The 26,413-nt window shown below is 62.4% G+C and overlaps 4 protein-coding genes across 4 annotated transcripts; 3 read left to right on the forward strand and 1 right to left on the reverse strand.

Moving 5' to 3' along the window:
* Positions 1 to 512: 512 nt before the first annotated feature.
* On the reverse strand, positions 513 to 3,729 carry TMEM256 (transmembrane protein 256). The gene is made up of 4 exons (XM_032431906.1): positions 3,585 to 3,729; positions 3,264 to 3,295; positions 2,939 to 3,019; positions 513 to 2,838 (listed from the first exon to the last, which is right to left on the reverse strand). The coding sequence occupies exons 1-4, from the start codon at positions 3,667 to 3,669 to the stop codon at positions 2,695 to 2,697; spliced, it is 342 nt and encodes a 113-aa protein (XP_032287797.1). The 5' UTR covers positions 3,670 to 3,729; the 3' UTR covers positions 513 to 2,694.
* Positions 3,730 to 7,846: 4,117 nt separating this feature from the next.
* NLGN2 (neuroligin 2) lies at positions 7,847 to 20,066 on the forward strand. The gene is made up of 7 exons (XM_032431905.1): positions 7,847 to 8,356; positions 11,732 to 11,782; positions 13,937 to 14,086; positions 14,273 to 14,458; positions 14,593 to 14,785; positions 15,137 to 15,733; positions 17,139 to 20,066. The coding sequence occupies exons 1-7, from the start codon at positions 7,900 to 7,902 to the stop codon at positions 18,010 to 18,012; spliced, it is 2,508 nt and encodes an 835-aa protein (XP_032287796.1). The 5' UTR covers positions 7,847 to 7,899; the 3' UTR covers positions 18,013 to 20,066.
* A 591-nt stretch (positions 20,067 to 20,657) lies between these two features.
* SPEM1 (spermatid maturation 1) lies at positions 20,658 to 21,911 on the forward strand. Its single transcript, XM_032431665.1, is given in 4 exon segments — positions 20,658 to 20,801; positions 20,902 to 20,959; positions 21,171 to 21,277; positions 21,279 to 21,911. Coding segments are annotated over 4 exon segments (936 nt in total). The 3' UTR covers positions 21,906 to 21,911.
* Positions 21,912 to 23,912: 2,001 nt separating this feature from the next.
* On the forward strand, positions 23,913 to 25,686 carry SPEM2 (SPEM family member 2). The gene is made up of 3 exons (XM_032431858.1): positions 23,913 to 24,050; positions 24,207 to 24,264; positions 24,413 to 25,686. The coding sequence occupies exons 1-3, from the start codon at positions 23,913 to 23,915 to the stop codon at positions 25,684 to 25,686; spliced, it is 1,470 nt and encodes a 489-aa protein (XP_032287749.1).
* The last annotated feature ends 727 nt before the right edge of the window (positions 25,687 to 26,413 follow it).

Genomic DNA, 26,413 nt, shown 5'->3' on the forward strand with positions numbered 1-26,413 from the left:
GGATAGGGTCAGAGGGAGAAGCAGGCTCCCCGCCGAGCCGGGAGCCTGATGTGGGACTCGATCCCAGGACCCCGGGATCACGACCCGAGCCGAAGGCAGTCGCTTAACCAACTGAGCCACCCAGGCGCCCCACGAGGAATTCTTTCAGGTCTCAAATGCACTGGGCTCTCGTCTGCTTCAGGGCTGCCTCGGAAGCCCCTACCTTAGTCTGGAACACACCCCCGCCCCCTCTGCATCACCGCATCCTTCAGGTCCCCACAGAACATTCTGGCACACTGCAGCTGCTACAGGAGTCTGGAGCTCAGCAGGGACTAGAGCGGGAGACGGAGATCCTAGGTTTAAAAGAATTCAGATTGTGGGCCACCTGGGTGGCTCAGTCGTTAAGCGTCTTCCTTCAGCTCAGGTCATGATCCCAGCGTCCTGGGATCGAGCCCTGCATCAGGCTCCTGGCTCAGCAGGAAGCCTGCTTCTCCCTCTCCCGCTCCCCCTGCTTGTGTTCTCTCTCTCGCTGTGTCTCTCTCTGTCAAATAAATAAATCTTTAAAAAAAAAATAATTCAGATTGTAATTGAAGATACAGGGCTCAAGGAGATTACCTGAAGATCCTCTCATTTAGAGAAACGGTCCATACTCTTTTGAATGCACACCTTCCAAAAAATTAGGCACGCACCTCCAACATACCACATAGATATGCACTTGATGAAACATACACAAAAATGGAAAGTGACAAGGCTGATGTTAAAATACGTATACACAGGAGTTCCAAGTTTCTTTCATTAGAATTTGAAAAACATGGATTTAAACTAGATGGCGAAGGAAAAGGGGCAGAGCGGCCACGGCAAAGAGGGAAAACCAGGAGTGGCGTGAGAGAAGCCAGGATGTGTTTCAAGGACAGTGTGGCCAGCTGCGTCCAATGCTGCAGAGGCCGAAGAAGACGAGATTGAAAGTCATCCATTGGATCGGGCAACCAGGACGTCCTAGCAATCCACGGGATCCTTCCAAGGGCGTTTATGGGGCAGAGGTGGGATGGAAGACAAGACTGGCTAGGGGCGGGAGGGCTGAGTAAACCTGAGTCCAGATCTTCCCTGAGCGCCCCAACTACTACCTGCTTGGATGCATCCCAGGCATTTCAGAAGCAACCCATCCAAAACTGACCTCCTGACCTGCCTCCCCCGATCTGCCCCCTCTCTGTTCTCATCCGAGTAACAGCACCTCTACCTAGGTGTATAAGCCAGAAGTCTCCGGCTCATTCACCCCTTCTATCCGGTCCATCAGCAGGTCCTATCAGTACTACCTTCAAAATACATTCTGAACTGGGCCCTTTTGACCATCTCTTCCACCCTAAGCCAAGCCACCACCATCATCTCATATCTGAGCCTCCTGACTGGTCTCCCTGCGGTTATCCTGCCTTCCTCTTCTCCATGGGTTCCCCACGTCTTCTAAATGTATACATCAGACCCTAGCATTCTCTTACTTTAAAAACTTTCAGCCATTTACTGCTGTGTTACAAATGAATTCCAAGTGCCTTACCACTCCCTGAAAGGCCCGCACGAGCATCGGGGCCCCGCATCCCCACGCATCAGCCACGCTGGTTTTGCTCCTTCTCCAACAGGCCCGATTTTCTCCTGCCTCGAGGATTTTGAACTGCTCCTTTGTAGTCTGTTTTGAAAGCTATTCTTTCTGCCCGGAATACACTTCCCCTTCCAACCTTGCGCTTGACTAGCTCCTGCTTCAATGGGACCTCCTCGAGAGGCCTTCCCATCTAAGGGAGCACTCCCTCCACTACCCCATTCTCCCCCTGCCTCCCCCGTTCTGCTCCTTCAAGCACAAAGCACAACTCACACCGATACATTTGTACGTTGAGTTGTTCAAGTCCGTTTCTCCTCCTAGATGGGAAACCCCACGGGGAAAGGACGGTGTCTGTCTTGTTCATGGTTGAATTTCCTTGTAATGTGTGTCTGACACATGATGACCACTTGATGAGCCCTGGCTGCCCCCTACATCTCTTCGGGGTCCTTACCTGCTGCGGGTGCCGCTCCAGCCTGCCTTGCCACCTTTTCTCCCTCTCCTGCCTAACTCAAAAATTCCGCCCACCCCACACTGAAGATTGGGGAGCCCCTTACTCCTCCCTTTCCCACCTCCGTCTCTGTTCATGGTCTCCTCCACACAACAAAGCTCTTTTAAGGATCATCTCAAGCCCTGTGAAGCATTTTCTGACCGCCCCCCATACATGATGATCTGTCCCTGTGTTGAACCGCAAAATATTTTATAACTCATGGCCCTCCTCCTGTGTTGCCTTGACTGCTAGTGGGCTCAAGAAATTTGTGGGCCGACAGGGCTGAAAACCACTACCCTACAGTCATCTTCAAATTCTAGTGAGCATCAGAACCACTGCTGAGCTTATTAGAATACAGAATCCCAGGCCCCAAAGAGCAGTTCGGTAAGACTCCACATTATTTCAAGCACTCTTTATGACCCTGATGTCCCCCGGTCTAAGAACCTCATAACTTGAAGGGAACAGAATCCCCAGACCCAAGATTCGGTCTCAGGAAAAGGAGGGCGTCCAGAGGTTGACAATCCCTACCCTTCTTCCTCCAAGATGAACAAAGACTCAAGTTCTTTATTTGCCTTTCTCTTTTAATCCCCTCCCTGCTCCAACTCTCAAAGAAGTGCCCAGAAATCAAACACCGGGAAGCTCAAAGAGCCAAGGCAAGCCAGCCCAAGAGGAGCAGGCTCCCTCCCACGGGGGCCAAAGTCTGGATGCCGGGGTCTCCACTCAGAGCCTGGTAGTAAAAGCTGGTGCAGAATAAGGTGGTTCCAGAGGCTAGCAGTAACCCGGCCTGAAGGAGACACAAGGAAGAATGCAGGCCACTAAGAAAAGTGCTGACAGAAAGGGAGCGGGTGGGGCTTGGTCAAGGTTAGGCAAGGGGGTCAGATTACCCAGAGGGGCTTTCTGCAATGGGGCACCCCTATCAGGGCCAGGCTGTGTATGAAGTGGTGTTTGTTGGCCTTGTCAAAGAGCTGTAAGAAAAAGAGAAAGGTGGGTGGGGGTGGGTGCATTTCCTAAGCAACGCTGGAGCCTGGATCCCGGTCGGCCCCCAACTGAAGTCCCGGCTGGCCTCTCCCCCAGGCACCCACGGCTCAGGCTGGCCGCCCTCGGCGCTCCCGACCCCGCGCTCCGCCCCTCCCCTGCTTCCCGCGGCGACCCCAGACTTTGGGCGCTCGTCGACCCGGAAGCTGGGGAGCCCCAGCGCGGTTACTTCACCTCCTTCCCGTAGGCATCCGGAAACTGGGCGCCTGTGGAAGGAGAGGCAAAGGTTACCAGTCCGAGCACCGGCCTCGACCGCCCCAGCTCCCGGCGGGACCCAGGTGGACAGTGGCGCTAAGGAATGTCCCCAGGAGGCTTCCGATTGGTGGAAACACGCAAATGGGAACCAAACTGGACCGGGCCGGGCCGGGGGGGCTTTAAAAGGGTCAGGCTCCGAGGGCTGTCTGGCACTTCCCACAGACCCCGCCCCTGCACTAGACACCCCCCCCCCAACGGTCGTCGCCCTCGCAGTGTGAGCTCCGTCCCCAGCCCCCTGACCGTGCGCCCCGTAGGAGGCCAAGCCTAAGGCCCCGGCTCCGGACAAGGCGCCCAAGCGGCGGAACGCAGCCCCCGGCCCGGCCATGGCAGCGGATGGTCACGCGCCGGACGAACACCGCCCAGGCCACCCGAGAGGCCAGCCAATCCCGGTCTCCCATGCAAATGATGTCCACGGGTGCCCAATCCGGGCCGTGTTCATTTCAGCGTCCAGGTCCTCACCCGGGTACTTGCGCCTTTGTAAAACCTCTGCTGAGTGGCGAAGCTGTCTGGCGGGCGGAGAAACGAGAACCAATTAGGGGCGGAGGAGCGGGGCAGTGAGGGGCGGGGTTGGGAGGCGGGGCTAGAGGATTTGCGTCACGGATTGGCCCACTTTCAAAGTTGATCGCTTCTTCTAACACCTACCCCCCCCACCTCCAGCCAATTTCCAAAGATCCCGGTCCCCACGCAAAGTTCCGCCCCTTTCCCCACTGGCTCCTCCTTTCCAGCTTTAAACCGGACCCACTCCCAAAAAGAGGCGGCCGCTCGGATAGCCAAGCCCCACCCATCGCAGTCAAACCCCGCCCACTATCTACATGGCCCCGCCCGCAGATGCGAGGCCCCGCCTTCTTCATATGATGCCCCGCCCCCTGTAGTTCAGCGCCCCACCCCCCCGCCTCCTACCCGCCTCCTACCCGCCCCCAACCCACCAACCCCCAGAGCCCCGAGGGTGGGAGACCTAGGGAGGGGGGATGTCTCCACCCTGCCCCGGCCCGCTTCGTCCATCCGTCGGTCTGTCCGCTCCCGCCCCCTTCCACCGTCTCCAATCCCCCCACACTCTGGAGGGCGGGCGGGCAGGCGGGTGCGAGCGAGGGGTGTGCGCCGCTCTCTCCGCAGGGGGCGGGGGAGGCGGCCGCGCGGTGACGCGCGGGGCTGCTGCGGCTGCTCCGCCGGCGGATCATCACTCTCGGGCTGGGATGGACGCGGGGCGGGTGGGCCCCGGCGCGCGGAGCCAGGAGTCCGGGCCTCCTGGCTTCTGATCGTCCCCCGAAGCCTCCCCCCTACCCCCGCTTCCCCTCCTAGGAGCCCTGCCGACCCCCACCCCGGGGCTCCAGACTAGGCTCCCGCCCTCCTCTGACTCCCTGGACCTCCCCCTCCCTCCCGCCCTCGGGATCGACTAGATCCCTCCCCCTCCCCGAGGATTCCGGCTGGATCCCTGCCCCTGCACCGCGGATCCTGCGCTCTCGGGCTCCGGGCCCCTGGGGATTGCCGTGGACACCTCCTCCCGCACCCGATCCCTTAGGATCTTCCACCGGTACCACCTTCTGGTCCCTCGAAGCCAGCCCACGGAGCCAGTGGATTCCCAATCCAGTCCTTTCTCGTTGCCCCCTCTTCGCTCCGCCGGCCCCACTGCGGGGTTCCCTGTTCTCGGGTTCCTCCTGACCCCATCCCCTACCTCTCCTTTCCCCGGGGATCGACTGGGTCCCGGCCCCGCCCCCCGGGGCTGGGGCGATCCCCCTCCCCCGCCCGGTGAGGCGCTGCGGGCGGGGGCTGGGCCTGCGGGGCCGCGGGGGCTCAGAGGCCGCCGCCCCCCTCCCGAAGCCCGTCCGCCCCCTACTCGGAGCCCTGGATGGAGGCACCACGGCCCCAGGGCTGAGCCAGGTAGGAGCTAAGCCGGGCCGGGTGGAAGGGGGGTGCGTGGCGGTCCACTGGGGTCTCCTTTTCCCCATCTTTCTCCCTGCGCCTGGTTTCCCCCCAGCCTGCTCTGTCTGCGTGTCTCCGCCTAGGGATGCTCTCGCCGTGTCTCTGCGTCTCGGTCTCTTTGTCTCTGCCTCTCTCCAGCCCATGAATGATCCTTTGAATGGGCCCACAGACCCCGTGTGTTCCCATCTCCCCCTCCCCCTCCTTCTCCCCTTCCCGGCCAAGCCATTTTCCCCACTGCAGGAAGGGGGGGGGGACCTGCGGCCTGAGCCCCCCTCCCTCAATTCTTCCCGGCTGGGGGAGTCAGGCCCGGGCAGGAATGGAGAGAGCAAGGCAGAGGGATAGGGAGAAGGAGGGGGAGCAAGATGTGGCAGACAGAGATGGGGAGAGAAAATGGGGGAGACAGAGGTAGGAAAGAGGGGAGAGGGAGAGAGAGAGAGAGAAGGGGCTTAAGGGAGAAACGTGGGGAAGAGGTTTGAAGGAGAGAGAGAGATGAGAAACGGGCAAGGAGGGAGATGTAGAGGAGAGAGATGGAAAAAGACTGAAGGCAGAAGCCGGAGCAAGCTGGAAGAGGCCGGGAAAGATGCTCTGAGGGAGCGCTATGGAGGGGAGAGAGATGGGGGGAGGGCTCCAGTGGGAGGGAAGAAGGGAAAGAAGCTGGCAGCCAGGAGGCCAGGGACCCAAAGTACCTTAAGTGGGGGGGGGGGGGGGGGGGGCAAGCCCGGGTGGGGGGGGGGGGGGGGGGGGGGTGGGACTATGGAAGCAGAACCCAGCCCTGCACAGACAGAGGAGATCCTGAGGGAGCCAGCCCCAAGCCTGCTGATGGGGGGACAGGAGCTTAGGAGGACCTGAAGAGGGGGAGGGCATGACTGGGTGTGTGTGGTAAGGATTCCTGTGTCCTCATCTCTGGAATAAATTGACACCTGCAGAGAGCCACCCGCGGGCTGGCGCCTGGCTCTGAAAACCCCGCGTCAGCAAACAGCTCTGGCGGCTGGGGAGGGGGGGACGGGGGGGGGCTTGCCAAAATGACCTGGGTGTCTGCCCCTTCGGTCTGGTCTTGTCTCTTGTCCTGCCCCTGCTGTCCTGAGCATCCAGGCTTCAGAGCAGCAACTGTGTGTGGGGGGGGGGCTGGCAAGGGAAGGGGGAGGTAAATAGCTGGGATGGGACGAGAAGAAAGCCGAGGTTTGCCCCCAGGACATGGGTCAGAATGCCATGCATGGAAGAGGCATCTGGGGTCCAAGGCTGTTGGAGACTGTGGGAGGGGGGCGGTCTGTGGCCGCATCTGATGCCCTCCAAACCCACCTCAGCACCCCTTCTCCTCAGCCAGAGGCCTGGTCACTAGGGCTAGGCTCTGATTGGCCAACAAGGGGCAAGAGGCGGATCTTTTAGGGTTCTCTATGCCCCAATCTCCCGCTCCCCTCAACATATACACTTCTTTCTCTATGCTAAGGTTGGGGAAAACTCTAGCATTCTGACTCACGCCTCTGCCCTCCTGCCCTGAATGTACCCCATAACCAAGCCAGCCCCTTCCTCTCTTCCTCCAGACCCCCCTCCAGGGTTAAAGCTGCAGCCAGTTGCCGAGGTAACATTGCGGGGCAGCATCCCGTCGCCCAGCAACCGGCTGCAGGATCACGCATCTGTCCCCGGATTTGCCCCTCCAGAGGCATCCCCTCCCTCCTCCAGCCCCTGCCTCAAGGCACCTTAACTTCTGATGGAAGAAATGAGGAAGACCTAGGGGAAAGGGGTCCCCCCTCCCCTGCTGCACAGATCCGTAGGGAATGGGCTGCTGAAGGGAGGAAAAGGTGCTGGGATTGTGTGGTCCCAAGAAAGGCCCCAGTCTGGCCTGGGGTGGGGGTTCAGTGCCCTGAAATTACAGCTCAGGAGTAATTAACACGTATAAACAAACCCGCCACTTCCTGCTAATTAATGACTTGGTATTTTTATTTTCTCTTCCTTGTCTATCTCATCCCTCCCAGGGAGATGGGAACTGGGACTCCTGAGTCCCTGAGGAGAGCCTGCCTGGGAGGGATAAAGCAGCTGGAAGGGTGGGGGGCGTGCTGGGTCTGGGGAGCTGGCCCTCCTTCTCCTCTGGCTCTGTCCTGGGCGCATACCACCTCCTGACCCTATCCCTAGCCTTAGACTTTTCTATCTGGGTCCCTGCTTTGGGGATGGGATTGCTGGGGTTGGGAGTGGGGGGAGGTGCCAGGGGGCCTGAGGGCGGAAGAAAGGGGGGGCAACTTGGTCTGAATTCCAAGTCACTAACCACTTGTCTCTTGTTTCCCTGTTCCCTTCTGTCTGCCCTGTTCAATTTCCACTCCCTTCTTCCACTTCTCTGTATTTTTCTGTCTGTCTGTCTGTTTGTCTCTTGCATACCCCGTGCCTCCTCCCTGCAGGTCGGGCCTGCCTTCACCTTCTCCCGCTTCCTTCCCCTTCCCCACCCCTTGCCCCCTCCATGGAGAGGAACAGACCCTTTCTCTGTCCAGTCTAACCCAGGTCCCTCCCCACCCCCCTCCTCCCTCCTTTCCCCCGCCCCCTCCTCCCTACTGGGGCGAGGGGGGGCCTCCCTCCCTCTCCCCCCCCTTCTCTCTCTCTCCGAGGGGGGGGGTCCCGGGGAGGGAGGGGGGGTCCCCCGATCAGCATGTGGCTCCTGGCGCTGTGTCTGGTGGGGCTGGCAGGGGCTCAACGGGGGGGAGGGGGTCCCGGCGGCGGCTCCCCGGGCGGCCCGGGCCTGGGCCTCAGCAGCCTCGGGGAGGAGCGCTTCCCAGTGGTGAACACGGCCTATGGGCGAGTGCGCGGCGTGCGGCGCGAGCTCAACAACGAGATCCTGGGCCCCGTCGTGCAGTTTTTGGGCGTGCCCTACGCCACGCCACCCCTGGGCGCCCGCCGCTTCCAGCCGCCCGAGGCCCCCGCCTCGTGGCCCGGCGTGCGCAACGCCACCACCCTGCCGCCCGCCTGCCCGCAGAACCTGCACGGGGCGCTGCCCGCCATCATGCTGCCCGTGTGGTTCACCGACAACTTGGAGGCGGCCGCCGCCTACGTGCAGAACCAGAGCGAGGACTGCCTGTATCTCAACCTCTACGTGCCCACCGAGGACGGTAAGGGCGCGGGCACCAGGCTGGGCACCCTGCGGACGCAGCCCACTCGCGCATGCAGACCCCTGGGCTCCCCCCCTTCCCCGCCGCCGGGAGCTGGGCCTTTGTGGGGGCCGCCAGAGGCCGCGTGGCCCTGCGGGCTCTGCGTGCCCCCCGAGGATGAGACGGGGGCCTGCCAGGCAGCTGCGGGAACGATCCCGCAGACAGCCACCCCAGAAGGTCCTTGTGCCCGCAGAGTGAGCAGCAGGTACCAAGCTGGGCTGATAGACCCCATCCCCACAAGGCGCACACTCAGTGGCCACGGGGGGCCAGCGAGCCCTGGAAGCATCTCCCCCGCCGCCCACCCCAGCGCCGTCCGGCCTCCCACCCCCAGGCCCCGGCTTGTCCCTGAGAAGTACCCACTTTGGTTCCTTCTACACCCCAGACACAACAGAGACACCTCGTTTTTCCTCCCCGTGTGCACGGGCACACTTCCGTCCATCACATCGCATCCCCAGCGCCTCCCGCCAGCTTCCTGCGTCTTCTTCTGAAACCTCTGTCCCCTGACCCCTAACACACCCCTGAAGGATCAGGGAGGACCCCTCCTTCACAGCACAGCCCGCCCATCCCCTTGAGAACATCTTTCCCTCCGGGCTCCTGGACCCCTGGGCCAGCTCTCCTGGAGAAGGAGCTGTCCAGGTCCCCGCTGCAGTGCTCCCAGCCCCTCCCAGCACACTGCCCTGGAAAGTTCTCCGCGAGCCAACCTTCAGCGCACACAGTATCTTTCAGAGTACCTTCCACCTGTCTCCAACAGAGGTACTCGGCAGAACTTCAGCCGGCCCCCAAGCCCAGCCTCATGAACCGCCCCGGGTTAGCCTTCTGACACTCCACAGAGGCCCCCTACTCCCTCAGCAGCCCCCCAGCAGGCCGTTTTCCTCCAACAGTACCCACGGGCCTGGTACCCAGGAACCCCTGTATGGACACTGTAGGCACCAGCTGCCCGCAGGTCAGGTGCCCACGCGCCACAACACCCCGGGACTCGCAACTCCTCAGCACACGGGCTCAGGTACCCCGCCAACCTGCACGCTGACCACGTGCTCCAACATCCCACGTATCCAAATTCTCAGGGCCCTCACACAGCACACACCCCAACGCCTCTCGGAAACTGTGTACCCTATCGCCCACATGGACCCATGCTCCCCAGTATCCCCAGTTATAGATCATGTGTCTTAGGAACACCCATACAGAGACCTTGGCCCCAATAACCCTGCACGTGGCCACTCACACCACAGTCCCCAACACCCTCCACACTTCCCAAGCTTTGCTTACCCCAACTCTACCTGCAGACCACCTGTATTTTAGCTCGGGCTGGGACAGCACACCCAGCAAGTCTCCGCCCTACCCGCAGATCAAGCACTCAAACCCCTCACTCCCAGCACCTTGGGTACCAACCATCCACCCTCTGTTCTTCCTCCCAGCCGCGCACCCCAACGCAGTAATACCCCTCCCATGGAAACCTTGCCTCCTAGCAACCCATGCCCACGATGCACGCAAGTATCATCCACTCCAGTCCCATCCAGATCCCAAGCACCCTAATAGACCCTACCCCAGTACACTCTATGGGCTGCCACCCACTCCACATCCCCCTGCCCTCTCGTGGGCCACCTACCCCGGCAGCCTGCCCTTCACAGTGGCCTCTGAATCATTCACCCCAGGACCTCCACACAGCCTGTCCATCTCCATGCCCTCCACTCACAGCCTCTCCGCCCCGCTCCCGCCTCCTTGTAGGCTGTCCACCCCAGTGTCCCCCTCGGTGGGCTATCTCCTCACCCCTCATGTGGAATATCCACCCAAGACTTACCACCAATGGGCTGTCCACCCCAACGCCTCCACACACAATGTCCACCCTGCCCCCCAACACCACCTAGGCCCACACCTTCTGTATTTTTAACCATCGCTTATCACAGACCTGCTTGGGGCCTGACACATTCAGGTGATCTCACTGAATCTTCACACCAGCTCTGCAAGGAAGATGTTGGCTCAGGCAGGCGCGCGTGCACACACACACACACACACACACTATTACGCTTACGCATGCCCTGCTGACTTCATCCCCATTCCCATCCTTTTGTAGAGAACAGACCCCAATCCTAATGGGTCCCTATGGGGCAATCATCACCAGTTGGGAGAAGCCTTCAGAGGCTGGCCTGGACCTTGCCGACCCATCCGTCCCCATGCCAATGAGGAGAAACCAATCAGCGGGGGGATCCCCTCTGATTTCTGGCTTCCAGCTCCCCTCCCCAACCGATTCCCCCTTCTGAAAGGAGCCTAGAACCAAACTCTGAGCCCAGTCTGGGGCCTTTCCTTGACCAGGGGAACACTTCGTGCCTCCCAGCACCTCCTGGCCCCTTATGTGTCAGGCTGGCTCAGGGCATTGTGTTTCCTGTTCCCTATTTGTGGACTGATCCCCGAATTGGGGAGGGGGGCCTTCTGGCATCAGAGCAGCGTCGGGCAGGGCAGGGGAGGGGGGGAGGTGCTCATGTCCCCGGTGGGCAGTTGACCGTTCTTGGTGGGAGGAGAGTAGGCCTGGGTGAGGGAGGAGGTTGGGGGGTGCAGAGGGAAGAGGTGAAATGGAGGGCAAGACCTGATGACCCTTTTCCCTGCTTCGCCCCAAATCGGGGAGGTGGGGTGAGAAGCCAGGCCCCTGAGTGCGGATGGAAGAGGAATGCTGGCCGGGTGAGAGGCTGGGCAGGCGGGCAGGCGGCTCTAGCTGACCTGGCCCCAGCCCTCCAGTGGGGAGCCGAGGGCTTGAAGGGCCTGTGAGCTGCAGGGGCGGGCGGCCCCCAACCCCATCCTATGCTCTGCCCTCCAGATCCTCCAGATGGGTCCTTTCTGCTGCAGCCCCTTCCTCGCAGCCTGGGGGAACAGGCAGGTGCCGGGCTGGCCCCACAGAGGGCCTTGTGTGAGTGGAGGTTCTGGTGGCACAGCTGGCCTTGGCCTCCGGGGCTTGGGGATGGGCCTCCCCTCCCCACCCCGACCCCTACCTCTAACACCGTTTCGTTTCCAGCCATTAGCAAACACTGCGACAAGCCAAGTCAATATGTCTTAAAACAGGCCTCAGCCCACTCAGGCACCCCACCCCCCCAAACCCAACCTTTTCTTTGGGGCATGACTTTTTCCGGGGAGGGGAAACAAATTTGGGTTGTAGAAAACGTTTTTCTCTTTTCTTGGTTTCTTTTTCTTGCAAACAAATTTTGCTTTTTTTGGCTTATTTTTTCTGCCCTCCACCCTCCCCTTTTCTGCTTTCTGTCCTCCCCTCCCCATCCACCACCTCCCCCCGACCCCCATCTTTCCCCACAAAATTGTCCTTTTTTCTCTGTTTTGTGTTCCCGGTCTTAGGTCCGCTCACAAAAAAACGTGACGAGGCGACGCTCAATCCGCCAGACACAGGTAGATTTAAAAATCCCGCTGCTGCATGTGGTTGCTGATTAGAGGACGCTCAAGGCCCTGCCCCTAACTAAATGCCCCCCCCCACAGCCCTCAAGGCCCCTCAGTCGTTTCTCCCAACTAAAAACGAAAAAAAAAAGAAAAGAAAAATTTGTAATAATTGGAAAAAAGAATTATGAAAACTTCAAACGAAATTGGAACAATGTTGGACCCACTAGCAAACCTGCAAGCAAAGCTAAACACGGCCAAAAATATAAGTGAAAAAAGAAATTGGAATGTCAGAGAAAACAAAACAAAACAAAACAAAACCACCAAAGAATTGGATAAAATGTTTAGAGTTCGACAGCAATTTGGACTGTTTGGAAACTTGCGAAATGTAACATTTGAAAACAAAACAAAACAAAACCAACTTTAATTTGGAGCAAAACTACAATTTGAAAAAAAAAATTTTAAGTTGGCAAATTGATGGCACAATTGAAACGTCAGAAACAAACCTCCAATTTTCAAAAGCCTGTCAGATGCAGAAAATGCAGACATTTGAAGCGAATTAAAGAATTTGGAAATTTTTGAAAACAGGGCCCAATATCTTGAAGTTTCACCACAAAATTTTGAAAAAAAAATGCAAAGAACTTTTTTTCTTTTTTTCTTTTTTTCCAAAAAAACGGATCTTTTTGGTTTTTTGTTGTTGTTTTTTTTTTTCTTTTCTTGTTGAATCTGCCCCCCCCCCCGAGAGCTTCTTGCTTTTTGGTTGTTATTTTTTCTTTCTTTCTTCTTTCTTGATCCTGTTTTTTTGTTGTTGGTTTTGAATTTCTTGTTGCCCCAGCCCCCCTCCCTGCTCCTTCCCTTTCGGACCCCCTCCTCCCCCCACACTGGGAGTGGAGGTGCTGGGTGGGGAGGAGGGGGAGAACTGAGGACTTGAAGAGAGGGCCTTGCAGGGAGGAGACTCTGGCCTGAGTCTGGCTGGAAGGCCACCGGAGGTTCCGGAAGGAGGAGAAGAGCAGGATTTGGAGAGGACATGGAGAGGGCAGAGCCCACCAGGTGGAGGGAGGTGGCAGAGAAGGTCTTAAGAGACTGGAGGCCGCAAGCTGTCCGGAGGGGTGGAGGGGAATGTCTCAGTGTCCTGTGGGCTCACCTCCCGGCAGGAGAAAAGTTTCTAGCAGGAGGACGGAGGCGAGCAGAGCCGCTGGGGACTGGCTGTGGAGGCCCAGGTCTGGCTCTGGTTTGTTGAATGCCCAGGCTAGTCAGAGATTGCAAGTGTCAAGAGAGGAGGGCCTGTGGGCCATGGGGGACCCCAGCCGGGCGCTGTGGCTGAATCATGGAGGGCTGCAAGGAAGGGTACTGGCCAGATAGCCTTGGGGACCGTGGCAAGCCCTCTCAGACTCCCACCCTCTTCTGGAGTCTGTCACGCCTCAGCCTGGTCACGTGGCAGTGATTAATGGGATTCTTTGGGGACAGGGCAAGAGGGGCGTCCAGTGCAGAACCCAGGGTCAGGCCAATGGCGAGGGGGGGGGCGTCTGAGACTAAAGAGCTCTACCCTGGCTTTATCAAACAGGCTCTTTCCCACCCTGCCTCCTCCTGCCACGGTAATTAGGCTGGGGGTTGCCATGGTAACTGGGGAGGTGACCTAGAAAGGAATTAGGGCGGGGAGGAGACCAGGCCCCCAGGGACCCTAGGCTGGCACCCCCTCACCCACAGACCAGGCTACCACGTGGACCTGAGACCCAAGGCCCGAGTCTGAGCAACCGCCTGGACCCTCCCAGCATCTCTAGCGCTAGAGCCCGCCTTGGGAGTTTGCTCTGCCTCAGAGCAGGAAGGAGATTTGCCATGTGTGTGTGTGTGTGGGGAGGGGGTCCCCTGGATCCAGCAGATGCCCTGGGGAGGGTCCCCCCCGCCTCTTAGGCTTCTTGGAAGGCCTGTCTGGCATTTGGAGAAGTGCCGCGGGGCAGGCCGGCAGGAGGTGGGGTGGGACCTTCGGCCAGGGCTCCGTGGGGAGGGAGGGAGGGGAATCCGGTCTTGCCCCCCCAGGGACAGGAGAGACATGTCCCCTGAGCTCCGGGCTGGTCCTCCGCAGGCCTGGGAGCTGAGCAGTGCTGCTGCTGGTCTGACTGTGTTCTTGTCCCCCAACCCTGGCCCACCGCCCACCCCCTCCCCACGCAGATATCCGGGACTCCGGGAAGAAGCCGGTGATGCTGTTTCTGCACGGCGGCTCCTACATGGAGGGCACCGGGAATATGTTCGATGGCTCCGTGCTGGCCGCCTATGGCAACGTCATCGTGGCCACGCTCAACTACCGGCTGGGGGTGCTCGGTGAGGGTGGGCAGCCAACTCGAGGGGCTGGGGTCTGGGCGGGGGGGCGGAGGGGGGAGCCCGGTGGGCGGTGTTCCTCTAGACCCGGCAGAAACAGAATGGCCTCTGGGCTGGACTGAGCTGCCCAGAAAGGGGGCGAGGGTGTTCGGACACCCCCAGGAAGCCCCTTTCCTCCTGTGCTTCCAGGCTTTCTCAGCACCGGGGACCAGGCTGCAAAAGGCAACTATGGACTCCTGGACCAGATCCAGGCCCTGCGCTGGCTCAGTGAGAACATTGCCCACTTTGGGGGTGACCCCGAGCGCATCACCATCTTTGGATCGGGGGCCGGGGCCTCCTGCGTCAACCTTCTGATCCTCTCCCACCATTCGGAAGGTACCGGCCAGCCCTCGGCCTGCCCCTCCCGGCCCCGTTCCCACACGCTGACCCCCACCGGGTTCCCCCCCACCCCCCGCCTTCCCACCCTGGGCGCAGACAGCCCAGCCTGAAGCCCGCGCCTGTCCTGCCAGGGTTGTTCCAGAAGGCCATCGCCCAGAGCGGCACGGCCATCTCCAGCTGGTCTGTCAACTACCAGCCGCTCAAATACACGCGGCTGCTGGCCGCCAAAGTGGGCTGCGACCGGGAGGACAGCGCCGAGGCCGTGGAGTGCCTGCGCCGGAAGCCCTCCCGGGAGCTGGTGGACCAGGACGTGCAGCCCGCCCGGTATGGGGGTGGGGGAGGGCCGGGGCCTGGCGGCTGCTCTCCTTGCTGCTTCCAAGGCGGTTTAGGGTGAGAGGTGCCCGCGGGCACCCTGTCCGGCTGCAGGCCCCTCTGCTGGCCCTGCCTCCTTCCCTCGGGAGCCTGCCCTACGTGGAGGCGCCCAAACAGAGCGAGGGTGCACGAGGGGCCACGAAGCGCATCGGGGAAGACTTCCCGAGAGGCCAAGTGCCCTGAAGGACTCAGGAGATTTGACCCAGGGGAGAAGGAAGGGTCTTCTGAGCAGAGGGCCCGGCAGGCTAGGAGCTGAGAGGAGGCCAGGGAGCAGGTGATGAGACCCTGACCCCTTCTCCCCAGCTACCACATCGCCTTCGGGCCCGTGGTGGACGGTGACGTCGTCCCCGATGACCCTGAGATCCTCATGCAGCAGGGAGAATTCCTCAACTATGACATGCTCATTGGCGTCAACCAAGGAGAAGGCCTCAAGTTCGTAGAGGACTCCGCAGAGAGCGAGGACGGCGTGTCCGCCAGCGCCTTTGACTTCACTGTCTCCAACTTCGTGGACAACCTGTACGGCTACCCGGAGGGCAAGGACGTGCTTCGGGAGACCATCAAGTTCATGTACACCGACTGGGCCGACCGGGACAATGGCGAAATGCGGAGAAAGACTCTGCTGGCGCTCTTTACAGACCACCAGTGGGTGGCACCGGCTGTGGCCACCGCCAAGCTGCACGCTGACTACCAGTCCCCTGTCTACTTTTATACCTTCTACCACCACTGCCAGGCTGAGGGCCGGCCCGAGTGGGCAGACGCAGCGCACGGGGACGAGCTGCCCTACGTCTTTGGCGTGCCCATGGTGGGCGCCACCGACCTCTTCCCCTGCAACTTCTCCAAGAATGACGTCATGCTCAGCGCTGTGGTCATGACCTACTGGACCAACTTCGCCAAGACTGGGTGAGGGTCAGCGGGGCTGGGTGGGGTCCCCCCCCCACCGCAGGCCAAGGCACACACCCCCAGCATCCTCGGCGCCCTGTCCCTCACTCCTCACACAGTCATTCCTCCGTCATTGCCTTCCCGACCCAGACACCTGCTGGACACTTTCTCTGTGCCAGGCACCGGGCTGCCCGTTGGAGATTCAGCCGTGTCAGAGAGGGTCCTGTCCTTCCGGGGGGTGGGCTCCCTTGGTGGCTTTGGCTCCGGGTCTGTCTCTCCTGGCACTCTGCTCTCCATCTGATGCCCTGGGCTGTGTATCTGGGTAAGGATTTGTGTCTGTCTGTCTCTGTCTCTACGTCTCTCTCTCTTCGAATCCACTGATACCTCTGCCTTTCCCTCTACTCTCTTCCATCGGTTGGATTTTTGCTCGCTGGTCTCACCCTGGCTGGCTGGCTCCTGTCTTTGTGCCTCTGTTCCTAAATGTGTCTGTCTCACTCAGGCTCAGATTCTGCCTCTCTCAACGGCTGTCTCCGCCCGCCTCTGCCCCTGCGTCCTCACCTCCTCCCGTCTCTGCCCCTCCGACCTCCCCTCCGCCCGTCTCTGCCCCTCCGACCTCACCTCTGCGCATCTCTGCCCCTCTGACCTCACCTCTGCCCACCTCTGCCCCTCCGACCTCACCTCTGCCCACCTCTGCCCCTCTAACCTCCCCTCCGCCCGTCTCTGCCCCTCCGTCCTCACCTCCGCGCGTCTCTGCCCCTCGGTCCTCACCTCCGCGCATCTCTGCCCCTCGGTCATCACCTCCGCCCGTCTCTGCCCCTCCGACCTCACCTCCCCCCGTCTCTGCCCCTCGGTCCTCACCTCCCCCCATCTCTGCCCCTCCGTCCTCACCTCTGCCCGTCTCTGCCCCTCCGTCCTTACCTCCCTCCCCCCCGTCTCTGCCCCTCTGTCCTCACCTCCACGCGTCTCTGCCCCTCAGTCATCACCTCCGCCCATCTCTGCCCCTCCGTCCTCACCTCCGCGCGTCTCTGCCCCTCGGTCCTCACCTCCGCGCATCTCTGCCCCTCGGTCATCACCTCCGCCCGTCTCTGCCCCTCCATCCTCACCTCCCCCCATCTCTGCCCCTCCGTCCTCATCTCTGCCCGTCTCTGCCCCTCGGTCCTTACCTCCCCCCCCTCCGTCTCTGCCCCTCCGTCCTCACCTCCGCCCGTCTCTGCCCCTCCGACCTCGCCTCTGCCTGTCCCGGGCAGTTTCTCTGTCTCTTCCGCCTCCCTCTTGTTCTCAGGCTTTCCTTCCGTGTCCCGGCCCTCTGCATCTCTGCATCTGCCTCTCTGCGGGTCTCCCTGCCCACCCCTCCCGCACACACCCTCCCCCGCCCCCCCCCGGGGCCTCCCCCTCACTTCTCCTTTCCCCCCTCCCGTGCCCGCAGCGACCCCAACCAGCCGGTGCCGCAGGACACCAAGTTCATCCACACCAAGCCCAACCGCTTCGAGGAGGTGGTGTGGAGCAAGTTCAACAGCAAGGAGAAGCAGTACCTGCACATCGGCCTGAAGCCGCGCGTGCGCGATAACTACCGCGCCAACAAGGTGGCCTTCTGGCTGGAGCTCGTGCCGCACTTGCACAACCTGCACACGGAGCTCTTCACCACCACCACGCGCCTGCCCCCCTACACCACGCGCTGGCCGCCGCGCCCGCCCCCCGGCGCCCCGGGCACCCGCCGCCCGCCGCCGCCCGCCACCCTGCCGCCCGAGCCCGAGCCCGAGCCGGGCCCCCGCGCCTACGACCGCTTCCCCGGGGACTCCCGGGACTACTCCACCGAGCTCAGCGTCACGGTGGCCGTGGGCGCCTCGCTGCTCTTCCTCAACATCCTGGCCTTCGCCGCGCTCTACTACAAGCGGGACCGGCGGCAGGAGATGCGGTGTAGGCGGCTCAGCCCCCCCGGCGGCTCGGGCTCCGGGGTGCCCGGCGGGGGGCCCCTGCTCCCCGCCGCCGGCCGCGAGCTGCCGCCCGAGGAGGAGCTGGTGTCCCTGCAGCTGAAGCGGGCCGGGGGCGTCGGGGCGGACCCCGCCGAGGCCCTGCGCCCCGCCTGCCCGCCCGACTACACCCTGGCCCTGCGCCGGGCGCCAGACGATGTGCCTCTGCTGGCCCCCGGGGCCCTGACCCTGCTGCCCAGCGGCCTGGGGCCCCCGCCGCCCCCGCCGCCCCCCTCCCTCCACCCCTTCGGGCCCTTCCCCCCGCCGCCCCCCACCGCTACCAGCCACAACAACACGCTACCGCACCCCCACTCCACCACTCGGGTATAGGGGGCGGCTGGGGGGGGGAGGCCCTCCTCCCCGTCCCTCCCCGCCCGCCGCCGGTGGGCAGCGCGGCTCAGAAGGCAGGGAGGAGGACCGGCCACAGGCTTCCCGCGCGCTCCGGAGGTGCCCCACGGCAGGGAGCGCTAGGTGGACATGGGGTTCCGCACCAGGATGCGTGTCTTTCCCATGCCCAGAGGCCCGTCCTCTTCTCTGGACCGGGGCCTCGGAACAACGGGGGGTGTTTCGTGCCCTCCATTGGGACACCAGTCTTCGGTGTGTGGAAACTCGGACGTGTTTTCCCACGTGGAGGCCTGCTTTCTCACGAGGGGGTGTGTTTTCCCATGTGCAGGGTGAGGTGTTTTTTTTTTTGCCGCCCTGGACACATGTTGGCCCCCTCAAAAGAATTCCTGTGGGGATTTGTACCCCAGAATCCCGTTCCCTCATGCCTTCTCCCCCCCCCCCCCCCCCCCCCCCCCCCTGGAGACCCTGGAAGTGGTGTGTTCATGGACAGTGACCCTTGGGAAGGTACCGAGGAAATCAGTCGTCGTCCCCCCCCCAACTCCCACTCCGTGCCCCACACCCCCTCTGCCCCAGCGAAGCATGTTTTTCTCCCGTGGCATACGTCAGATGAAGCCTGTGCTCTGGGTAGGATTCCCTGCCAGGGGGAAGGGAGGAGATCCGTGCGTCCCTGTGCTGCTGGGAACTTGTTTTCCCACGGGTCCAGGACACATCTCTCCGAGTGGAAACATGTTCTTACATGTGGATGTGTGTTTTCCCATGCAGACGGCCCCTTTCCTGCCAGCAATCCCCGGGGTCCGGGGCCTGAGGCCTAGCACTTAGCTCCTCCCTGCCCAGCAGGTGGGGACAGACTTCAGACTGACTTAAGCTGAGTGTGTGTGGGGGGGGGGTGTACAAACCCTGGGGGCAGAGCTCTGCCCGTCTCCCCCCCCGAAGAGATGCCAAGTTGGGGGGCATGGCGTGCCACCCACAGAGGCCATGCATGTTTGACCAAAGCCCTCACTGGGGTCTGAGGACAGCCTTTCCCTCAATCCTCAGACCATTGCTCATCCGTGCCAAACTGGGTTAGGTGGGTTTGAGGGGTGGGGAAGACCCCCAAAATGTGCCAAGGATTCCCCAGTCCTGGGCCAGGACAGGTAAATGTGGGGACAGGTGGGATACGGGGGACGGAAGCGGCAGCGAAAGGGGTCCCGCCTGTGTCTCTCCTCCCTTCCCCGTGTCTCATTCCTCCCTCTCTGCCTCAGTGTCTCTCCTCCCATCTCTGTCTTCCTCCTTGAAGCCATCCTGTGTCAGCGTGAGAGCACCTCCTCCCCTCAGCCACCCATCCCCTTCTTTGACGAGCCCCCCCCCTTCCATCAGCCGCCAGGGCTGAAGGAAAGGAACCGTGGAAGGAGGGCGCAGGCGGGAAAGGCTTCACGGGACAGGCTGGGGAGAGAATGAGGTCAGCGGTGCTGAGGGACAGATGGAGGGGGCAGTGGGGGACGGGGCTCAGGCGGACAACAGCAGGGAGAATTTGAAAGGACACGCGTGCGGGGTGACTGCCCCGGAGAGGAACGGCCCGAGGAGAAAGGGTTTGGCCTCTGGGGAGAAGGACGGTATCAGGAAGGGCTTTAAGGGACACCAGTGGAGGCTGGCCTTTTGCGGGTTCGTTAGTGCCAAACTTGAGTAGGGGGTGAGGGGGGGCTGTCTTCCACTGACACCCAGATCCGGGATCCCTGGTCTTGGCTCCCCAGAGCTCTGCCTCCTGTCCCTTCTCCTACCTCCCCCCAGGGAAACTTAGTTCTTTTCTGACCCCTTCCCTTGCCTGATCTAGCTCCTCTCCAAACAGCCATGCCCTCGAAATGCTAGGGACCTGGGCCCTGAACCCTGTAGACAGATGCCCCCCCAGACTGGGGCATGGGAGGGGGGCTGGGGGACCCCATGATTCAGCCACGGACTCCAATGCCCAGCCCCTCTCCCCAGAACAATCCCCGGACAATCCCACGTCCCTGCCCCAACCCTTCGCGGCTCTGTACACATTTTTAAACCTGGCAAAAGATGAAGAGAATATTGTAAATATAAAAATTTAACTGTTGGTTGTGCCTGCTGTGATCGGGGGCGGTGTCGGTGGGGGGGGCTTGGAGGAACTAAGCCTCAGGGCCGCCACTCCGCCAGTGAGGGAGAGGGAGGTGGTCCGAGCCCACAGCCCATTTCGGGGAGCGGCTCGGAGCGCCGGGAGAAAGGGGGGAGTGGGTGCTGGGGTAAGGTTGCCACGGTAGCAGGGTTGTGTGGGGAGTTCCGATCAGGGCCCAGGTGTGTGCAGAAGCCTGAGGCTGGTGTAGAGAAGGAATGGCCGGGGGCTCATGGAGGCAGATACCAGACAGGCCAGGAGGCGTGGGGGCCGGTCCAGGTGGCTGGTTACGGCGACAGGAGTGCCAGGTGCAGGGTTCGGCCTCTGCCAAGGCCTGGGCCCAGGCTGGAAGGTCAACCACGGCCCCGAGACTCTGCTTCTTGGCACATTGTGAGGGAGAGCCCGGCATCATTGTGACCCGCTTACCCCCAGGAGCCCCTGGGGCCGGCAGGCAGGCGGCTGGTGGATACTGTGGGCACAGTGGGCTGGGGGCCTAGGGGCCCCGGTGGCCCTAGGGACCCCCATGGCCATGGCTGAGCGGCCACGGCCCGGGTGGGCCTCGTATCACGGCTCCCACACCAACAGTTGTCAGGACCTGGGCAACTCCATCCTGTTGCTCCTGGGCCTCATCATCTGCATTAATATTAGCATCAATATGGTGACGCTGGTCAGGGTGGGGCCAGGCGGGAGGGCACTGGCTGGATGGCGGCGGCGGGAGGCCTGGTGGCCAGGGCCGGCCCGGGCTCACTGTGTCCTCCCTCACCTAGCTCTGGCGCCGGCTCCGTGGCTTCTTACACCGAGTGTTCCATATTGTTTATGAGAAAGGTAAGCGGGGGAGGCCGGGGGCGCAGAAGAGGCAGGGACCCGGCCTTCTAGCCCTGACCCGGAGCTGGCCCCTTCCCCGCCCGCCCTCCCCGTTCAGACGCCACAGCGGGGCAGCCTCTGCCCCTGCACCCTACACCCCCACCCCATCCCCGTCCCCGTCCCCTCAGGAGCCAGCCTCCCCACCAGCCTCCCGGCTCTCCTTGATCCACAGAAGCTTCTAAGTCATCCTCACCGGGGAAGCAGCCCCAGCCTCCGAAGCAGAGCGCCCCTGCAGTCCACCTCCGATGCACCATGGACCCTGTGAAAATGACTGTGACCCCCCCCACCCACTCGCCGCCACCGCCACCGGGGCTCTTCCGGCCGCCGTGCCCACCGCCCGGTAGCCTGGGCCCCTGACACGGACGACGATGAGAAGCCCCCACACCAGCACCCGGCAGTGTGCTCCCACCACTGGGATCAGCCGGCAGACTGGCAGGGCTTCCAGTCCAGCCAGGGGTTCTGGGCTCCCCGGCCCCAGGATGCCGTGGAGCCCCCTCCCCAGACCATTCGCTTCCAGCAGACCATAGAAGGAAGGCCCCTCAAAGGAGACATGCGGTCAGAGCTGGGCCTCGAGGCCTACGTGTACCCAGTGAACCCCCTGCCCCCGAGCCCACAGGCCCTGAGCCACAAGAACAGCGGGGCGGGGGCCCAGGCCGAGCTGGAGGCGTGCGCCCCCGCCCCGCCGGCCCCGCCGCCCGTCCAGGGCCCGGCCATCGTCCCTGACATCCCCCGGCGCCGCTCCTCGGGCCGCGTGGTCTACGATGCCCGAGACGTGCGGCGGCGGCTCCGGGAGCTGACCCGCGAGGTGGAGGCCCTGTCCCACTGTTACCCCCTGGGCTCCCCATCCAGCAACGTGGCCGAGGGCACGGGCAAGGACTGGGTGTACCGTTCTGTGGCAGAGAGGTGACTGGGACAAAAATAAAAGGAAGAGAGGAGGTGGTCTGCGGTGGTGTGGAGGGGAGTCAGGGCCCTCAGTGAAGGGTCTCTCTGGCAACAGGGACCGCGAGAGCCCCAAGGACCCTCTTCAACCCCTTGGCTTCCCTGGGGCCCTGCCCTCAGTTCTCTCCCAGCCCCTTCTGGGTCCCGACATTCCCACCTGCCGCTCCCCTGTTTTCTTTTGTGCCCAGAGCAGCGCCCCCAGATCCCAGCCCAGATCCTCAGGCAGGCCTGTACTAGAGGGGAGACCCCACCCCCATGGCCCTAGCCCCTCGGCGGCCTGGTTTCTGCCAGAGCCCAGGGCTGGCGCGCTTCCCCGGCCTCCCCCCCAAAGCCCTGGTTTCTTTGAGCAGGGCTGGCTGAGAGGGAGGGTGTCCAGGCTCTCACGATTCCCCAGTCAGGACCTAAAACTCCTGTGCCCACGAGCAGGCTCGGAGCGGAGGACCAAACACTGTGGACATTCTCGAGGGCTGCCCTCTGGGACCTCACTGCTCTGATTAGCACCTGCCTGTCACCAGCGAGGAGACCGAGGCTCAGGGAGGGGAAGTGACTAATTCACGATCACACAGACACCAGGGATCAAGTCCCCGCGTGGCCTCAGAGGCTCCGGGCTCTGCTCCCGCAGGGAGACTGCATTCCAGAGTCAGCCTGGCCCCTCAGACTCCCCCTGCCTCAGTCTGCCATGTGAAGTCATCGGAGCATGCCATCCACACACAGCGGGAAAATCAGGCCCTACCTCCTCCTAGGCAGCGGGCCTCGCGCCCGCACACCCGCCCACGTGGGCGCATGGACACACGCACGCGGCCACTCGAAGGCTCGGGAACCAGAAGCCCCGGGGAGGCGCCCAGGCCGAAGGAACTGGACCCCACCCGCTGTAGCAGATGCGTTCCTGGAACGTGGCCAGGCAGGCCTTCTGTGAATCAGCCTGCTGCTTCCTTCGCCTTCATTCCGCCCCCATTGTTGATCTTTTTAAGTTGATTCCATTCAGTGAGTACGTATCGAGCACCTACTATGTGTTTGGAGGCTCGGAGGGCAACACCTACTGGCTGTTGCTTTATTTCTGTCGAGTTGTTCCCCCCGCCGTCCCGACAAATGACTCGAGGCCCCCAGGGCACAACTTCCACGGACCCCAGTGATGAACCTGCTTCAGAACGAAGGCTCCTTTTGTCCTATCCACAATTACATCTATTTTGTGCTTTGTGCGTTTCATGGGGTTTTCTTAAGGGGGGAGCTAACAGGTTTCCAGCTTGGAGGGCTAGGTCCGTGGGAGGGCAGTTGGTTAGGAAGGGGAGAGAGCACGGTCGGGGTGGTCCCCGGCAGAGGCAGGCAACCCGGGGCGAGCAGGAAGTCAGTCTTGCTCCGAAGCAAGGGGGCCGGTGGGCTCGGTGACCGCACGGCATAGGGCTGCAATCCTTGGCCAGGAAGGGGTGGGCAGGGTAGGTGCTAGAGGAATTATGGCAGGGAAGCGGGAAGGACGGGGAGAGAATGGCACAGTGCGGCGACCCCGGAGGGGACTCTTGCTGTCACCCTAGCTGCTGGCCCCAAGTAGGCATGGGTGGAGGGGACCAACTGCACAAGGCGCCTTGATGTCTCAAGAGAACAATGACACAGAGGAAATCCTTTATGGACGACTCAGTCCCTGTGAAGACCGTCTTACAACTATAGCGACCATGTCTTCAAATCAGGAATCAGGTGGTGACTTAAGCAGGCCCCTGTGGAGACAGGGAAAGAATGAGCTCTGGGATATCCGGGGACAGGGCCGCATTAAGTGGCAGCCAAGGGCGGAGATGGCCATTTAAGGGCAAGCCGAGTGGACAAAAGCGTGGCCACCTCTGCATTGTGACTCCCCACAATGTGCCTCATTATGACCCAACCCCCTCCCCTGCTGGTAGGTGTCCCCAGGTCCCGGCATGAGTATAGTGTGGTCGGGGCTGGTGGGGGGGGGCGGTGGCCCAGGTGGCCCTAGGGCCCCCCCACCATGGAAAACCAGCTTTGGTACGACAACGTGGGGTGCTGCAATCAACACCAGGAACACCTCCAGGATCCGGAAGACATACTGCTTCTGCTGCTGGGCCTCGTAGTTCTCGTCAACATTGGGATCAACGTGGTAACTGTGGTCAGTGATGGTGGGGGACAGCCCCTGCGGCTAAGAGGGCTGAGGGTGGGAGCCTCTACCTGCAGGAGTGTGGTCTTGGCTGGGAGCCAGGGTGGGGTGTGTGGGGGGAGGGTAGAGAGCCTCCTGGTCTTCACTCCCACCCCACGCTACCCCCAGATGTGGCAGGGGCTCCAGAATGCCTTAGACAAGATGCTCTGTTGGATTAATCAGAAAAGTAAGTATGGCAGCAAGAGAGGTCGGGGACATCCCCCCCACCCCCCGCCCAACGCCACCAGCACACCCGAGAAACCCAGGCCACCCTGTTCCCAACCCTGAGCTCTTCTGACAGTCGCCCCTGCCTCACGGATGCTTGTTGCTCCCAGGTGAGACCTTGCAGGCTTGTGAAGGTTCCACCAAAGATCCCCCCGCCAAGGCCCGAGACGTCCACATCCACTGCACCCTGGAGCCCGTGGAAGTGAAGCTGGCCCGGCCCACTTGCTACCCCTCTTCCTCCTGCCGCCGGCTGGGCAACCCCCGCCCCCGCCCCCGCCCCCACCCCCGCGGCCCCCGCCAGCGCCTCGGCCACCACCGTCCCTGCAGCCACCAGTGGGGGCTGAAGAACCAGAGGCACTTCCCCCACAACCCCTCAGCCTTCCGTAGCCCCCGTCGCGGCCGCAAGATGTCGCAGCTGCCGGGGGGGTCCCCCTTTGACGAGGAGGACCTGGACTCCGACGTGGAGCAGGAGGAGGACCTGGCCTTCCCACTCCCCAAGTACCCACGGGGCGGCTGGGGCAGGCTTTACCCGCAGATGGGCCTGCCCTCCAGCTTGGGGCTGTGGGGCCGCCAGGGTGGGATCCTGGCCAGCCTGCCGCCACCCTCTCTCTACCTGTCACCCGAGCTGCGCCGCATGCCCAAGCGTGTGGAGGCCAAGTCGGAGCTGAGGCTGCAGTCCTACGGGCCCCACTGCTCCCAGTCCCGGATCTGGGGCACTATGGAGGCGGAGCAGTGGGCCTCGTCTCTGCCCGCTCTCCGCCGGCTGCCCCCGAATCCCTCCTGGGTCCCCGCGGGGTACGACCCTTACCCGTCGAGCGGCCAGCTGCTCTATGACTCCTGGGATCCGCGGCGGCGGGGCCTGGAGGGCTCTGAGCCTCCGCCCGCGCTGGTGCCCCGGGGCTCCCCCCAGGTGCACCCGCGGAGCCTCCCCGGCCACGGCCACGCATACAGCCAGCCCACCCGCAGCCCGCACCCATCCACGGGCCACCTGAGCTACAGCCCCCGGGAACCCCACGAGATCCGGCGCCGGGCCGCCGAATGGGCTGAGGCCCTGCCCACCCGGCACCCTCTGACGGCCTCCACCTCCCTCACTATGCTGGGCGAGACCTCCTACCAGCGGGCCCCGGCCCCCAGCTCGGCCCTGCTCCCCCATTCCAACCAGCCCCTGCCCGAAGTCCAGGCTCCCGAGGTCCCTCAACCCCAGCCCACCTTCCTGCCGCTCAGCAGGAACCCGGGGGGCACTACCAGCTACCAGGTCTATGACAGCCTGGAGCTGAAGCGGCAGGTGCAGGAGAGCCGAGCGCGGGCCAACTCACTGCCCCCGCCGGCCACCTCCGCCTCGCGGCCCTCCGTGCACAGGAGCCGGACCGGGAAGCTGCACTGACCCGCGGCGACTGTGGGTGGCGGGTCGGGCACGGAGACAGGAATAAAGAGCAACTGAGTCCAGGAAACACTGTGGTGTGTTTTGGGCCTTGGAAGGGCCACTTCTGTCAGCCTGGGTCCCGGCTTCTCAGCACCAGGCTCCGAGTGGCTGTGGCCACAGGCCCCCCCCCCCCCCCCCCGCAGGACCCTGCTTCCCGCCCCGTGCCCTGAGGAGGTCTTGCAGCGGCAGACTCCAAACCATCTGTCTCTGCGCACGTGCTCTGGGCCTCTGCCCTCCCCGATCTGAAAGTGGGCTCCGAGGCTCAGCCCCACACGACGTGGTGAGGTCAGATTCCAGTCCTACCTCTGCCTAGATCCAGGGCCACGGCCCCAGGGAGGGCAAGGAGAAGGCCAAGGCCCTGAGGCCAAGGTCCTCCCAGCCTTAGGAGTGGCCGAGGGGATGGACTGTGTGAGTGTTTGAGGGAGTGAGGCAGGGGCAGTGAGGGAACGAAGGAGGAATGGGGGCCACAGGGCAGGCATGCTGGCTTCTAGCCCCGTTTGACTTTGGGGACTCAGGTTACGAGAACCTGGTTACTAGGGCAGACCGTCCTAGGCCCTCCGTTTCCTCCCCTCCCTCATTGTGACCCCAACACCCGCCCCATTGTGACCCAGTCCCTCTCCCCTCCCCCACCAGAGGAGTCTGGCTCCTAGTGAGTATGTGGGGGCCAGGGGGGGCCCAGGTGGTCCTG

The sequence above is a fragment of the Phoca vitulina genome, unplaced genomic scaffold, assembly GCF_004348235.1.
Source record: "Phoca vitulina isolate PV1807 unplaced genomic scaffold, GSC_HSeal_1.0 scaffold47, whole genome shotgun sequence".
Lineage (NCBI taxonomy): Eukaryota > Metazoa > Chordata > Mammalia > Carnivora > Phocidae > Phoca > Phoca vitulina.

Coding starts and splice junctions, on each gene's coding strand:
- SPEM2 (XM_032431858.1), top strand. CDS start 23,913: ATGGAAAACCAGCTTTGGTACGACAACGTGGGGTGCTGCAATCAACAC. Junction 24,051..24,206: donor GGATCAACGTGGTAACTGTG/GTCAGTGATGGT, acceptor CGCTACCCCCAG/ATGTGGCAGGGGCTCCAGAA. Junction 24,265..24,412: donor CTGTTGGATTAATCAGAAAA/GTAAGTATGGCA, acceptor TGTTGCTCCCAG/GTGAGACCTTGCAGGCTTGT.
- NLGN2 (XM_032431905.1), top strand. CDS start 7,900: ATGTGGCTCCTGGCGCTGTGTCTGGTGGGGCTGGCAGGGGCTCAACGG. Junction 14,087..14,272: donor CTACCGGCTGGGGGTGCTCG/GTGAGGGTGGGC, acceptor CTGTGCTTCCAG/GCTTTCTCAGCACCGGGGAC. Junction 14,459..14,592: donor CCTCTCCCACCATTCGGAAG/GTACCGGCCAGC, acceptor CTGTCCTGCCAG/GGTTGTTCCAGAAGGCCATC.
- TMEM256 (XM_032431906.1), bottom strand. CDS start 3,669: ATGGCCGGGCCGGGGGCTGCGTTCCGCCGCTTGGGCGCCTTGTCCGGA. Junction 3,020..3,263: donor CGGATGCCTACGGGAAGGAG/GTGAAGTAACCG, acceptor TTTTTCTTACAG/CTCTTTGACAAGGCCAACAA. Junction 2,839..2,938: donor ATTGCAGAAAGCCCCTCTGG/GTAATCTGACCC, acceptor TGTCTCCTTCAG/GCCGGGTTACTGCTAGCCTC.